A 16,204-nucleotide genomic window follows, 5' to 3' on the forward strand; every position below is an offset into this window, starting at 1 on the left:
CTGATTGATTGTTAGGTTTTTATACCACCTTTCATTAAAACAATCTTAAGGCTCAAAGGCATCATCTCATACTGCACGGGAAGAGGCAATGGTAAACTCCTCCTGTATTCTACCAAAAGAAAACCACCAGGGCTCTGTGGGCGCCAAGAGTCGAAATTGACTCGACGGCACACTTTACTTTACCTAAGAGGGTTAACAAAACATTTAAAAATACAAAATAATTAAACAGTGAAAACAATACAAATATTAAGTTGTCAAACTGATCATCTTTCTCTACTCTCCACCCCCCACCCCGGTGCACCTGGTATTTCATTTGTAAACTTGAGGGCAGGACTTAAATCTTAGTTTATGTACAACACCCACTGCATTGGTGTCAAATTTGAATTGCTGTGAGCCGCTTTGGGAGACCATTTTTGTCTGAAAAGCCAGATAAAAATACAAAATCCTTACTTGGTTAGGAGCTGCAGCTGCCTCTGGCCTGTTCTCCAGAAGGTTAGAAAGCAGTGTTTATGACTACAAAGAGGCAGCGGCAGCTTTCTAGAGCCAAAAATATCCTGACACAAGAGTGTTGTTCAAACACCTGTTTGGGCATCTCCCCCAGCTTTACTGTAAGGGAACTCGAGGTTATGTCAACTTGTTTTATCCTTCTGGATCTAATTGTGGTCCCTAGAATTATGCAAATTGGCGTAAATGCACTTTACAGAGATGAACTGCAGTTTCTGGGGTTTTGTTTTAATTGTTCTGTTGGTATTTCTTGAAAAAACCTCGTGTTTGCTCAAGGCTGGGAACTATGAATTGATTCACACACAATAGCCAAGATTTCCAATTTTCACAGTTGGCCTAGGCTACTCTAGAGGAGGCCAGCAGAGTGGGGGGGGGCACACTGCTGCTGCCCCAGCTGCCAATGATTAAAATAAGTAGCCCAGACACACACACCCACACCCGCACCCTCTAGCTCTAGGAAGCCCCCCCTGCCCCTTTACTTCTATAGGGGAATCCTCACTGGATTCCCCTTTACTAGTAGACTTCTGAACCTGTCTGCGAACTGGTCCGAATTGGTCTGGCAGTTGACTGGAACTGGGCCACTTTGAATCAGATTCGGATTCGAACTGAACCAGCTGGTTCTGTGCACATCCAAAGTGAGACCTGACAACTGGAACTGGTGTTGATCAGGCAGCCTAGTAAGAAGGCTGGGATGAAAGAGACCCAGGTCAAGTTCTGAGAAACAAAGATTTAAATCTGGTTTACGAGCTCTGGAAGGAAACTGGTTTACGAGGATCTGGTTTACGAGCTCTGGAAGGAAACTATTTATTTATTGTTGAATTTTCATACAGCCTTTCATAAGACATACCAAGAATGACTTTGCCTGTACCCCCCATGCCTACAACACTACATTACCAGAACAGAAGACCTATACATATACTGCTGACTTGGAAAAGAGGCACCTTTTAACATGGTGATTCTCTTTATTTAACAGGTGGAGAGTAACTGGCCCTATCCACCCCCAGCACAGTACCTCCAGTGACTGTTGCTGGGGTCTATCTTGTGTTTCTTTTTAGATTGTGAGCCCTTTGGGGACAGGGATCCATCTTATTTGTTTGTTATTTCTCTGTGCAAACCGCCTTGAGCCATTTTTGGAAGGGCGGTATAGAAATTGAATAAATAACAATAATAATAACAATACATATGCAGATCCTGAGATCCTGTTTATACAGAGACCTTTCATGGTGGCAGCTGAGTAAGGTAATGCCGGGAGTAATAGAAAAATAATAAATAAATACAAACAAGAGTATCCTTAAAAAACCCGCTCACTACAGGTACCCTCTGCGATCAACAGCACAATAGAAAGCACTGTCATAGCTATCCTGCTCCTGTTACCTTACAATTACATTTGGGTGCTCCTTCTCAGACCTCTAAGTGCTTAAGAATGTGTCTCCTAAATGATCCAATCTTTACAACACAGATGGAACAAGGGCTGAATGTTTTTTTCACTATTAACAAGGACACAGCTTCATATGAAGCAATTATGTGGGGTGCCTGCAAGGCTTTCATTTGAGGCAGTGCCATTGCCTTTGTAGTAAACAGAAAGGAAGTACAAAATGAATCATGCCACACAATGGAAAAACACAAGAAGGAAATTCTTATGCAATACAGAACATAAGAAGTACCAGTCTTGACCCTTCATTATACCAGGGACTTTCTCACATGACTTTCTGAACAATTGCTATAGGTCAAAACAAGGCCAGTGGGTGTGTGTGTCTCACCTGAGGAGGGTGCTAGGCTCGGTGGCTTGCTGTTTGCTGAGTGCAGTGTCTGCAGTGAGTAGGGAGAAAGAGAGACAACTGAAGAAGCTGAGAAGGCCTGTGGGTCTTCAGTGGGATCCTAGAACTAGAGCAGGAAATGCTGGAAGCAAAGCAGCAAGTGACCGAGAGGTAGCTCTAGGCCCTTTTCATGGGCATTGCTGGGAAAGCCTGGGAACAGTGGGAACCACTAAGTTCTGCAAACCTGCACAAGCTACAAAACTTGGCAACATTGATAAGCTAACAGTCACCAGCCTGGATGGCTTTAAGAAGGGCTTAGATAAATTCATGGAGGATGAATCTATCAAGGGCTACTAGTCTGAGGGCTATAGGCCACCTCCAACCTAAGAGGCAAGATGCCTCTAAACACCAGTTGTAGGGGAGGAAAAGCAGGAGAGAGGGCATGCCTTCAGCTCTTGCCTGTGGGCTTCCCAGATGCATCTGGTGCACCACTGTGGGAAACAGGATGCTGGACTAGATAGGCCTGAGGCTTGATCCATCAGGGCTGTTCTTATGTTCTTAACCTAATGTTCATCCTAAGGATGATAATATTGGAACAAAACCAGCCCGGCACTTGAAAAAATTCTCCAAGTTGGCTTCCAGGCTGGTTTTTAAGTACTGTACCCCCACAAGCAAGGCTGAGTAGGGCCAAGGTAATGCCCAGGAAATGTGGGGAGTTATCTTGGCCACCTGATCCCTCCCGCCAATTTCAGGGGTACAGTCCTTTAAATCCAGGTCTGGAGCTGGTTTGAAAATACTTTCTCTCCAAGCCAACTCCTGACTAGGATTATTGGTAAAATATCGGGCCTATGCCGACCTGACAAATACTTTTTTTGCATATCGTTATTGGAACGGCATTGATCCAATATTTCTGATGGAACACAGGCCTACCAGTTAGTATCTGGAAGAAAATCAATATAATAAAAATGAATATTCTTCTGCTATTACTTTGTATTATTGGAGGACTTCCTTCACACATCCCCATGACTAATTTAACCCACAAAATCTAGACTGCTTTTGACAGTTTATATGGAACATAGAACATTCCAGATAAGGAATATAGAACATTCCACTCTGGAGCTAACTTTTATTTTACCAATTGCTGACTGGTCTATTATTCGTTCTTGATACATTCATGGCTCAGCAATCTGGCTTCCTATAATTTTGGCCATCAAGGAGGCATGGCAAGACTTGAATCACCAATTTCAGTTCCACCCAATTATGAGATATATGACATAATTCAGAAATTAAAATTGCATTCCACAGGTTTGGGGGGGAAACACAGATTTCTAACCATTTTTTGATCCTAGAACAAATCCTATAGAAACTGATTTTTCTTGCTTTTTACAGTTCCAAGAGAAATGTAATCTTCCTCACGCAGCCCAAAGGCAACCCATACAATGTTGTTGTTGCTGACTGGGGCCATGTCCCTCCCCTTCTGGACATCCCTGAGTTCTTTAGCAATGGGCAAATTTTATTGATGCTTGATCTTCCCCAGATCAATAATATTCCTCCAATTTTTTGCTTCTGTTGTCCTGTTTCTTTGTATTATTTGGAAAAAAGAAAAACTTAATGTTGGCATCCAAAGTGGCACTTGCAGAAGGCCTTTTTATGGTTGTAGAGCTCTACAAGGTTGTGCCACTGCTTGCAGAAGAGAAACCACCTGCGTGCATCTTGTGCAAAGAGTTCTCAATTTGCAATATACAAGCTTGTGCAATCGACTGTGCAAGGAATCCCTGACTAGGCTTGTGAAATGGTTGCGCTAGTGCAAGAACTAATCTGGAAAAAGAGATTTATTTCTTTGGGCAACAACCATGTGCTACATTGTTATGCTAACACAGCAGCATTTGTGCTAATGCAAGAGTGGTCTGAATGCTACTCAATAAATGATAAATAACAAACAAACAAATACATACAATCTTTACTTTTAATTTTGCCCAACAAAAGTTCCCAAAGCGGTTTACATAGATATGAATAAAAAAATAAAATATTCACCAGGCATGATAAAAGTTTGGGAATCTTCTCATAAACTTGATTTTGACTGGCAAAAACTCTGGTTATCATCTATCTCTATATATAATTATCCTGGGTGTGCCTTGGAATGTGTGTCCCAGTGCCCACCTGTTTGACTGGGCGGCGGATGCACCTGATTGGCTGAGGCGCACTCAGGAGGATTGGTCACCGCGGCAGCAGCAGGCCTGGCTGCAGAGGCCAAAGGCAGTAGTGGACCCAGCCCAGCCGTGGAGGCAAGGCCCAGGGGGAGGGGGGAGAAAGTGGAGGGGGCAGAAGTGGCGGTGGGGAGGAGAGGCAGCTGGGCTTGGAAGTGGAGAATGGAGCAGAAGGTTGGGGGGAAGAGGTAACCGTCGGCCCCAAAAAGCGCACAGATGCTCTGTGTGGGGTCAGCTAGTCTATCATGAAATTTTACTACCACTGTCATCTCACCTATCATGCTATTTCAAATGCATTAGTACCTATCATATGGAAGAACAGATTGAGCCACATTTCTATAGTACGGCTTTTACAAAGAACACATTTTTCCAGTTCATTGAGAACTGGTTAATACGACCATACCTTACTAAGTTGTTAGCATTGTCTGGATCTTGTGCTGTTACAGTGCCCACAACACTCCCGACCTTGGCATTTTCATAAACATGCATCACATAGGAAGGTAAAGTGAACAATGGAGGCTCATCCACATCTCCAACAATGATCTTCAACATAGTTACATCTTTAAAAGGTCCTAAGTGTGAGAAGCGGAAATCGAGGTGGGTATTTGCTCCTTCTATATTAAGAATATAGGATTTCTTTTTTTCATAGTTGAGTGGCTGTGGGAAGAAAAGAAACACAGCATTACCACCGTAAGGCTCAAACTGATTTACAAAATGCATATCTTCACCTCAGAGTTATTCACATAATAGGGTTTGAACAATACTAGTCACACATTTCTTTGCAATGCTTTATCTGTAGCACCTTTGTGTTAAATTTATAGTAAGTTTTGGTAATAATGCATGTAAGCCCTCCATTTCCTTTTGACAGAAACTGCTAAGTGCATAATAGCCTCTGACTATTAGAAATAACGAATCCTCTGGGTTCATGGTTAGATAATCACGGTTTTCTATTTGCTTTATGAGGCAGAGTACTTTTGGCTCTATACCTGAGGGAGGAAGGTACAAGGCTGAGAGAGCCTCATGAAGCCTAGCCAATCAGAAGAGAGCATGACTGTGTGCTTCCCCTGGGGTTTCTTTTGCAGCATGGCAGCATTGTGCCCACCCTCCCACCCAATTACTAAGGGCAAGATTAGCCATTGCCAGTTGAGGCCAAGTAGGTAGATCTTATTTTCTGTTCCTGAATTGGCTGATAGAAGGGGGAACTTTTTCACACACTGCACTCTGTTGGGTAGCTGAGGGTGAGTTGTGTAGGCTTTTTGGAATGAACAACTTATTCATAAACAGGTCACAAAGGCGTGATCAGAGCAGGTGGAACAGCAGGAGGAAAATATATGAGACAATGGCAAAAACCCTGAGAACAGGGAGTGAAAGGAAGCATACTAAACCAACCCCTCATCTATAACTGGCACAAGGGAATATGAGAAGGTGGGTTACCCCTGGGCCCTGATGGCTTTGGTGAGCCCAGCACTTACCAGCTCAGGGATGATGATGCCTAAAGAGCCTTTCTGGTACACAGTTAAAATGTGTAAACAGTGAGAGCAAAGATCAACTCTATCTTTGATCCCAGCTTTACAGCCAGCGGTTGTCTGCCTACGGTGAGCTGTGAAAACTGAGTTCCAAGCACTCACCTTGGTAATGAGCAGGGCTACATTGATTGAGTGGAGCTGGCAAATTCCTTCTGAATTGCCAGAGCTTTTACAACTGTAGAAAGGAGGACAAAAGTAGTGTATTTTGTTCCCAGTAGGAACATTAGCTCCAGAATTCCACTCCCTGCCCAGTTGCAACAAAATCATCACATAATGATGCTTTCTACATCATTGGTTCATAGGGATGTGCACAAATTAATTTTTTTGATTCAATTTGTGCTCAAAACAAATCACCCCTGATTTGTTTTGTATACAAATCTATCCCCTCCATCCCAGATTCGATTTGTATTTGCTTTGATTCGATTTGTATTTGGACCAATTCAGACCACTTACCAAGGTCCTACACACCTTCATTTCTTCTATTCATTTTTACTCTCTTTTTGACAGTGCCAACTGTCAACTGCCATGTGTCAACTACACCCGCCCCGCCCCCCACACTGGGATACTCAAGTTTATTTTTAGCTATTTTTGAAGTGTTTAGATTCTTTGGTGTCTTCATTACACACCTTCATTTCTTCTGTTCATTTTGACCCCACTGCTTTGCAGGTGGGGGTGGGGAATTAGTGGCATCCCATGTTCCAACTACCCCACAACCCACTGTATATTCAGTTAATATTTTAGGAAATTTTGAGGTGTTTAGACTCTTTGGTGTGTAATGAATCCTCAAAGGGATTCATTATGAGGAAAGGTTATTAGACACCAAAGAGCCTAAACACCTGAAAAAAATCCTAGAGCATAAACTGAGTAGAACCCCATTGCCTTGCGGGTGGGAGTGGGGTGTATTTGGCACATGGCAGTTGACAGTTGGCACTGTCAAAAAGAGAGTAAAAATGAATAGAAGAAATGAAGGTGTGTAATGAATCCTCATAGAGATTCATTGAGGGAAAGTTATTATACACCAAAGAATCCAAACACTTGATAATAGTGACCACACATTTTGCTCCATAACACCACTTCTACAAGGGCTAGAGCTTAGCTTCTTTTTTTAAAAATAAAGCAGGGAATCTGGGGGAATTAATAGGAGGGATCCAAATCTCGAATCAATTTGAATTGAATCAGGCACGATTTGATTTGTACCTGAATTTAGCCCAGGGGCGGAGCCACCATTGGGCGAACAGGTTCAAAGAACCCAGGCTGCCGCCAATCAGGGGCTGCACCTCGAGGCCCCGACATGCCCCCGCATCTGACGTCAGACACGGGGGTACTGGTTTAGCTCCCGAGTGGGGGCCGCGCGGCCCCCGTTTGAGAGTTAAATGGCGGCTGCTTTCGCAGTGCAGCCAGGAGCGGCTCTTCCCTGCCTTTAAGGCAAGAAAGAGCCACTTCTGGCTGTGTTGCAAACACAGTGCCAGCCTAGCTCCCGAAGGGACCACACGGCCCCTTGACAGAACTGGGAAGAAAGGATATAGGACCTGGAACCAACCACATCTCTTAAATGTGGTTTCATTAGGAAGCCTCACAAGATATAGTGGCTGACATCCAGATTAAATTACTCGATAGTACTAATCAGGAGTTACTCTAAAGAACTACTCAATTTCAATAGGACTACTCAGGTGTAATTTAGCCCAAATGCCAGCCAGTCTTCTGATAGGCATGCTTCTGTCTCAGGCTGGCTCAGCAGAAAGCAGTGTCTGAACATTAAGTTCAAGACTGACAATAAAAGTACTTGATCATTCCCCAGATGAAGAAGAGTTGTTATTCAGTTTTAGGAACACTTGCCATTTAGGAAATGCTTGATGGAAAGTCACTTGAAGGGGAATAGTGATGGCTTCTCAAAATTGATGGGAAGGAAGCAATTTAAGTTCTGAATCAGCCCTTCCAAATTAGGGAGCTTTCAGAAGTTTCTAAAGATGTTGGGATGTTTCTACAACCTCCTACAGATGCTGGCCTACAACTCCCATAATCCCTTGCTGTTGGTCACTGTGGCCCGAGATTATGGGAGCTGGAGTCAAAAAACTGCTTGGGGGCCAAAGCCGAGCAGGCCTGGTGTAAGACAATACTGAGCTTGAACAACCAGTGGTCTGACTCGGTAGAAGCAGCTCCCTTTGTACCTATATGGAATAAAAGGTTTTGTTGGATCAATCTCATTCCTTAATTGAATGAGGACCACTTCACTGCCTTCAAAGCTATTCATCATTAATTTAAAAGAATAGGGTATTAGAGTTCATTATTCCAATCAATGGTTGAGAGTGCTTTCCCCCCTTTTTGTTTGTATGCACCCCCCCATCTAATTATGTAATTATTTATATGGATTATTATTTTGTTTGCTTAGTTGAAATAAAAGAAAGGGGTAAAGTTTCTGTAAAGCTTTCTTATGAACATATAAAGCACCCTTATGACGAGCCAGACACCTGGTCCATCTAGCTCAGTACTTCCAACTATGACTTGCAGTGACTCTCCAAAGGTTTCAGAGGCCAACTTGGAAATGACAGGGTCTGAACCTGAGACCTGAGCTATTGGGCTCAGTGGAAGAGCACATGAACTGCATGAGGAAGGTCTCAGGTTCAAAGATGCAGGAATCCTTGAATGCTTTACCACTGAGCTATGACCCTATAATCATTTCCATCAACCATAAATGGATAAGGCATCAATATTTCCAATACAGCAAGGGCAAAGTGGCATACAGAGTTGCCTCTTAATACCAGCATACTTTATAAGACATCTGGATGTTGCCAATGCACTGTCTGGTCTTGTTATATTGGATGGTTTTCAGACTGTGTTGCCTGAGGAGGTGGACAGGCTGCTTGGAAGGCTGAGGCCTACCACGTGCATCCTCAAACCTTGCCCTTCATGATTGGTGAAGGCTTCTAGGGAGGGACTGGGTCCATGGGTGCCAGGGGTGGTGAATGCCTCTCTAGAGCAGTGGATTGTCTCCCCTTGCCTGAATGAAGCCTCTTCTTAAAAAAGCCCTCATTGGACCCAGATGACTTAAATAACTTTTGACTGGTTTTAAACCTCCCCTTCTTAGGCAAGGTGTTGGAGAGCATTGTGGCGTCTCAGCTCCAGGCAGTCCTGTATGAATCTGATTACTTAGATCCTTTCAAGTCCGGCTTTTGACCTGGATATGGGACTGAAACTGCCTTGGTCACCCTGGTGGATGACCGATGCCAGGAGACAGACATAGGGAGTATGACTGTTGATCCTTCTGGACCACTCAGCGGCTTTTCATACCATCAACCATGGTATCCTTCTGGGACATCTCTCTGGGTTGGGACTTGGGGGCATGGTGGCTCCACTTCTACCTGGAGGGTCATACTCAGAAGATGGTGCTGGGGGATGCCTGCTCCTCCCCTTGGCCTTTGGTCTATGGGGAATCACAGGGATCTATTCTGTCCCCCATGCTGTTTAACATTTACATGAAACCTCTGGGAGAGGTCATCCATGGGTGTGGGCTGTGGTGCCATCATTATATTGATACCTATCCTTTAAGTCAGCAGACACCAGGGAGGATGTTCTGAATCGGGGCTTGGAGGCTGTTCTGGACTGGATGGGGGCAAACAAGCTGAAACTTAATCCAGATACAAGTGCTCTGGGTTGGTAGAACTGATCATTAAAGTAATAAGGTAAATCTGGTCTTGGATGGGGTCACACTCACTCTGAAAGACACAGTTCACAGCTTGGGGGTGCTTCTGGACCTGATGCTGTCCTTGGAGGCTCAGGTGGCGGTGGTGTGCAGAAGTGCCTTTTACCAACTACGGCTGGTACACCAGCTGTGACACTACTTGGAGAAGTAAGACCTGACCTCAGTCACTTATGTGTTGGAAACATCCAGATTAGACTACTGCAATGCATTCTACATGGGGCTGCCTCTTGAAGACTGTTTGGAAGCTTCAGCTGGTCCAGAATGCAGCTGCAAGGATGCTGGTGGGTGCAAGTCACTTCATGAGTATCACACCCATCCTTCGGCAGCTTCATTGGTTACCGGTCTGCTTCCAGGTTAGATTCAAGGTGCTGGTCTTGACCTTTAAAGTTCTACATGGCTTGAGGCCAGGGTACTCATATGAACCTGCCAGGGCCCTTCACTCATCTCAGGCCCTGCTCATGGCCTCACCACTATCAGAGATCGGCTTGGTAGTGACTAGAGACAGGGCCTTTTGGGTTGTAGGCACTGTTCCCCTCTAATAGGGATTCCGAGATGTTGTTGACTACAGTTCCCAGCATCCTCAGCTGCAGTGGCCTTTGGCTGGGGTTTTTTGGAGGTGTAGTCAACATCTGAGAATCCCTGTTAGAGGGAACACTGGTTGTGGGCCCTTGGCTTTGGAACACTCTCCCTGAAGAGCTTCGACATTCTCCCTCCGTGTTATTAAAAAACAACTAAAAACACATTTAAAGAGGCTTCTTAATGCGCCATCTTTGGTTATATCTGGTAGGTTCTTTAGTTTTCATCTTTACAATTCTCAATTTTTAGCTTTTAAAATAACTTTTAATTTGAAACTTAATATTACAGGTTACAATACAAGTTTTTAGCCTGACTTTTAACTTAACTGGTTAATTTTATTACTTTTATTTCACAATGTATCTATTTTATTGTTGTGAGCCACCCCAAGCAGTAGTGTACTGGGGGAGCAGGGTATAAATATTTTAAATAAAATAAAATAAAATAAAATAAATAAATCTATTTCATGCTATCCAAAAAACATTTAATAGAAGAAGGTACTTATATATTCCTTTTATTCAAGATAGTCTGTGGAATGGCACTGAATGTGATGCACGCAGAATAATCAAGCATGAAATGGAAATATACATGTTAGCCATGTTCAGTGTACTGTGCATTTGCACAACTGTTTCCATATAAAACATTTTTAAACGCATTTGAAAAACCTGGCCAGCAAAGCTATCATTTTTCCCTTGAGGTAATTCTGTAAGTGCAGGATGCTAGGTCAAACTTTCCTGAAGTGCTTATTTTCAGCTTACCCAAAGTATAATATTAGCCCAGTACAACCACACAACCTTTTGTGTTCGAATTTGTAAGGCTCTTCCCTCACCTGATATTTTGTGTGGTGATATAAAAAAATATGGGTGGGTACTTTGGTCCAGAGGATCAGTGTTGGGTGGGGAAACAATCATTTCCCATTTCTTATAATGTAGGATCATGGGTAGCATTAACACAGATTTGTAACTGTTTGAAGAATGAGCTACATTTATCACACCAGTCCTTCATCTTCTCCTCATGCTTCAAAAAAAGAAAATAAATCCTTTGCAGCTGCAGCCTGTGAGATTCTAAGGCTTTGGCTCCTCTCACTTTGCACATATGAAATCCAATTGTGTCCACTATTACATTAAGAGGTTGCACAGGTATGACAACAAAATGTATCATGCTCAGAAAAAGCCAGCAGGAATCTTGTATTTTGCTAAAAGAACTGCTCTGAGCAATCTATGCCAATGGTTAAATTCCAACAGGACACTTTCCACTTAGAAGTTTCCATAGGCTCTGTACACAAGCGTTTAATTCAAGTAAACGTGAGCAGTGTCTGTTGCTCATTCAGTATGGCAATAGCATTCCAAGGATTTGTGCAGAGGTTTTTAGAGGTCTGGTCCACTGGCTCACAATTCTGGAAATCTGGTCTGTGAAGTGAAGCATCAGGTGTGCAAGTGCATCCTCTCAAGTGTGTATGATGCAACATGGAATGCACAAATATTTTCCCAAAGTACATCTTCCAATAGATTTTAATGTGCCTGTTGAATAAGATATCTGTAGTCCCGGCTCTTCTTTCTTGCTAGTTTGCTATTGCTTCTTTATTTAATTGAAAAAGAAAATTGCATTCTTATTTGGACTTCAGATTTCTCACTTTTTACCTGTAAGCCATCTTGAGTGCCTCCTTCCCAGAGGTGGAAAGGCAAAGTACATGTTTTTTAAAAAATAAATAAATACATAAGTAAGTAATCATTGAGCCCCTGGTGGCACAGTGGTAAAACTGCCGCCCTGTAACCAGAAGGTTGCAAGTTCGATCCTGACCAAGGGCTCAAGGTTGACTCAGCCTTCCATCCTTCCGAGGTTGGTAAAATGAGTACCCAGAATGTTGGGGGGCAATATGCTAAATCATTGTAAACCGCTTAGAGAGCTACCAGCTATAGAGCGGTATATAAATGTAAGTGCTATGCTATTGCTATCATTCCAACTCAAACAAATGGGGTGGAAGTATACTGTACCTTAAGCTATAGGAGTATATGTACATGAAGGTTTGCAAGACTGTCATACACCACAGATTATATCAAAGGCATGGTGGGCATGCACAAGTGCACCCAGTGTCTCACTACATGCCTGAGATTGTAGAATGGTGCATGCGACCAATATTTAAGAATTCTCTATTTATGTTTCAAAAATTCTCACCTGAACAACTGTAAATACATTATATGACAGGTATTATAAATAATCATTTTCAGATGGTGATTTTCCAGATCTGCTTGTATGTGTGTATATGTAGGTATTTATGTCTGCCTCTCTCTCCCTCCCTCCCTCCCTCCCACACCCAGAAAGAGTGGACCACTTGTTTCCATAAAACACATTTCTTAGCAGAGAAATCAATTACTCAATGGACATGGAGAATAGCTTTTGAGTTCTCCAGGAGAGATTTCTAAAGGGAAGATTCACAGAATTTAGGAAGAAAAACATCCCAAAGCTGATTTATGTTTACCAATTTGTTCATTAGCAACAGTCAATAATGACTTAATGCAATCAAGTATATTTGGACTTAAAAACAAGAAATTGTAACCATTTAGGTAACAGATAAGATTTAACATGATTTTGCCTTCAGATAGATGGGTTCTCAGATTTTTGCCTGGTTATATTGCAGAGCTAAAATTTCCAAATCAGTTACTGTAGTAAACAGTTTAAAATAAACATGTTTGCTTTGGCAACTGCCTATTTGCCAGCCTTTTTCAGACATAACTACCAGTAACACAGAGAACTCTATGGGTGTGTGTGTAGCATCTTCCCTAGGGTTTAGGCAGAGGTGAAACATAATAACAAATCTATTATTTTTCGGGTACAGATAGTTTCCTATAAGGATAGGTGTGCATGTGTTTCGTTGTTTCTACACGAAGATAGGGCTGCACAACTTTGGCCCTCCATCTCGTTTTGGACTGCAGTACAATCCCCATTATTCCCAGTCACAGTGGTCAGTAATAAGGGGTGGTGGGAGTTATAGTCCAACCTGTAGGAGGCCTGAAGTTGTGTGGCCCTGTACTAAGGTAATGTCTGAAGCGGCCTAGTAGCCATTACTATTCATGTTCATTTGGAAGTAAGTTCTCTTGACTCCAATGGTATTTACTGCCATGTAAGGGCCAAAGTAAATGTGGTAATAGCAATTCCAGGTTTAACCACAGAATTGCTCATGTTATGTGGAAAGGGCAGGCTGGGGCAATTTAAAAGAAGAAGAAGGATGACTGCATGGATGAGGAGTGCAAAATCTTTGCTTGGGGGCAGGCTATGGGGAGGTAAGCCACAGGCAGGGAGATTTTATCCTATGTGAAGCACTTGGTTTACCACGGCTCGGCTGAAAAGAAAACTGCTTGGAGACAAAATACATGAGGAAGGAGAGAGAGAGAGAGAGAGGGAGAGAGAGGGAGGGAGGGAGAGAGGGAGGGAGGGGTGGGTGGGATTTTGTACACCTTACCCACATTTCTCTTTTGCTGTAAGAATTATACTGCACCCTCTTCCTGCATGATTAGGACAGTTCCACATGCTTAAACACACAGCACCACTGCTGTCACATCCAGTTTGGCCTTAAGTGTGTATAGAATTGCAGTCTTAGAAGCTTTTTGATGTATTTTCACAAAGGAAACCTTTTATAAAGGTTTTACTTACCTTCTTCAAGGAAATAATCCCTTCTCGTGTTTCTTTGTCAGTTGATATAGAAAAGACTCCAGAGCCATCCCCATTTATGATCGTGTATTTCATGTCTGCATTTGACCCTGTGTCTGCATCATTAGCTTTGATTTTGCCCACTGCAGAGCCAATTTGTGCCGACTCAGGAACATACAGTTGATAATGTTCTGTAAAACAGAAGCAGGCAAGACTTCTATTCATTCTATTGCAGGAGAACTACAAATTGTCAAACATGTCTTCTGAATAGGGCCCCGGAGTCCTAAGTTCAGTGCCACACACCAAATATTGCTTATCTGTCTCTTGTGTGAAGAATGACTCTGAAAGTTTTTCATTCCAAACTATGGAACACTGGTCTCTCTAGCAAGAATAAAGGAATGGAAACCTCAGGAAAATTCTGCTGGCTCACACTATCTAGTTTAGCATCCTGTTTTCAACAGCAGCCAGTTAGATGCCTCTGGAAAGCCCAGAAATGGGGCACAAGGGCAATAGGTTCCAGCATCTAGTATGCAGAGATATTATGCAGGCATGGGAACATTAGTAGAGTTAAGGCAAATGGGTTTCTCAGCACTCTATTATAAAGCCTGGACATTCTGTTCATAAAATAAAAATGTCCCACTCACAGGAAATTTGGTATAGATAATCTACTTTGTGAGGGGTAAATTGAAAATTCTGTTTTAAAACAGGTGCCTCATGTTGCTTGCAACCCTTTTTTTTTTTTTTTTGCCCCTCAAAAACATATTTAAAACAAAAACAAAAAACAGGGCATTTAAGAGAACACCTTCTTAGTTATGAACCCCGCCGCCTATTAAGATCTTCAGGAGAAGTTCGTCTGAGCGTGCCACCAGCTCATCTGGTAACAACTCAAAGGTGAGCCTTCTCTGTAGTTGCCCCAGAGTAGTGGAATGCACATCCTGCTGAGATTAGAGCTGCTCCATCCCTGTTGGCTTTTAGGAAGTAGCTAAATATACATTTCTTCAGCCAAGCTTTTTAGCTATTTGGTAGTTTTAATGGGTATTTTTAATTAGACATTTTATATGTTTTAATTATTAATTTTTTGTTTGTTTTATTGCTGTAAACCACCTACAGACTTCGGTAGTGGGCAGTATAAAAATATGTTAAATAAATAAATAAATAAATAAATAAATAAAATATTTTACGTGCTGCCATTTGGCAGTTTAGATTAGATATTGCAAAGGTGTGACTTGAGCTAGTTTGGTGAACATCCGTTAGGCATTCCTAAAGGTGGGATTTTAAAGTTCCCATTTTAATTATTTAATTCATTATTGTGCAACTCATGTCTCTTTGATGTTTTGAAGCTGCTCTGGTGAAACCAGCTTCCCACAACAAAAATGGCTGTCAGTGGATTAAGTGCACCAGTGTACATTTGTAGGTGAAGCGAAGTTGCTGAATCTGTATATGTTGGTATGTTATCTTATCCTGAAGAAACGTACACATGGTATGACACAGCATGTGTGTGTGTGCGCACGTGTGTGTGTGGGTGTTGCTGCATGTATCTGTAGATGATCCACCTCACAAGGAGGGGTGGGGAAAAGGCAGGGCTCTGAAGCCTGCACACCCACACAAGCAGCGCAGTGGTGAGGTGATCGATGATCAGGAGTGATCTGGGGAAAGTAAGCCAGGCAGCCAGATATCCCACAATGCACTGTGCAGAGAGCATAGTGCATTGGGAAGGCTCCATGCTAACTGAGCAAAGAGGTACCTTTTAAAAGTAGTGATTTTCTTTATTTAGCAAGGGGAGAGCAACTGGCCCTATCCAACCCCAGCACAGCATTCCTCCACTGGCTGTTGTTGGTGTCTTACTTATTAGGGATGTGCAAAAAATTTCGGGCACAGAATGATCTGTGCCCGAAATGAACAATTTCGGGTGATTCGGGGCTGAACCGAATCACCCCCGATGTCCCCCGATATTTTTCGGGCACGAGCCGAATAACCCGAATTTCGGACCTGAAAAATTCGGGTGATTCGGTTCATGGTTGATTTTTGGTGATTTTTTGAAGTTTTAGTGACTTTGGGGCAGTTCGGGGGCATAGCATGGGATCTGGGCAAAAGGAATGGGGTGGGGTGGTAGTGCCTAATGGGTGCAGGCTACCACCCCAATTTCAGGGGGATTGGGCAAAGGAGAGTGTAATAGAGAGTGTGAAAATGTGAAAGTGGGGTCATGAGAGTTGTCTAATTGAAAAAAAATCTCATTTGCTATGATACAATGAGAAGTCACACCTCAGAAGTTTTTTTCAATTAAACAAC

General features: G+C 42.7%; 1 protein-coding gene across 8 annotated transcripts in view; it reads right to left on the minus strand.

Moving 5' to 3' along the window:
- CDH18 (cadherin 18) overlaps positions 1–16,204 on the minus strand; it is an 896,981-nt gene that overhangs the window by 58,222 nt on the left and 822,555 nt on the right. For all 8 annotated transcript variants that reach the window (XM_053243963.1, XM_053243962.1, XM_053243957.1 and 5 more), the window contains 2 exons: positions 13,919–14,106; positions 4,872–5,125 (listed from right to left, as the gene is read on the minus strand). In XM_053243963.1, the coding sequence (XP_053099938.1) occupies positions 4,872–5,125; positions 13,919–14,106 (442 nt within the window). The remainder of the gene's footprint in view (positions 1–4,871; positions 5,126–13,918; positions 14,107–16,204) is intronic.

Source organism: Hemicordylus capensis, chromosome 4 (genome assembly GCF_027244095.1).
Source record: "Hemicordylus capensis ecotype Gifberg chromosome 4, rHemCap1.1.pri, whole genome shotgun sequence".
NCBI lineage: Eukaryota > Metazoa > Chordata > Lepidosauria > Squamata > Cordylidae > Hemicordylus > Hemicordylus capensis.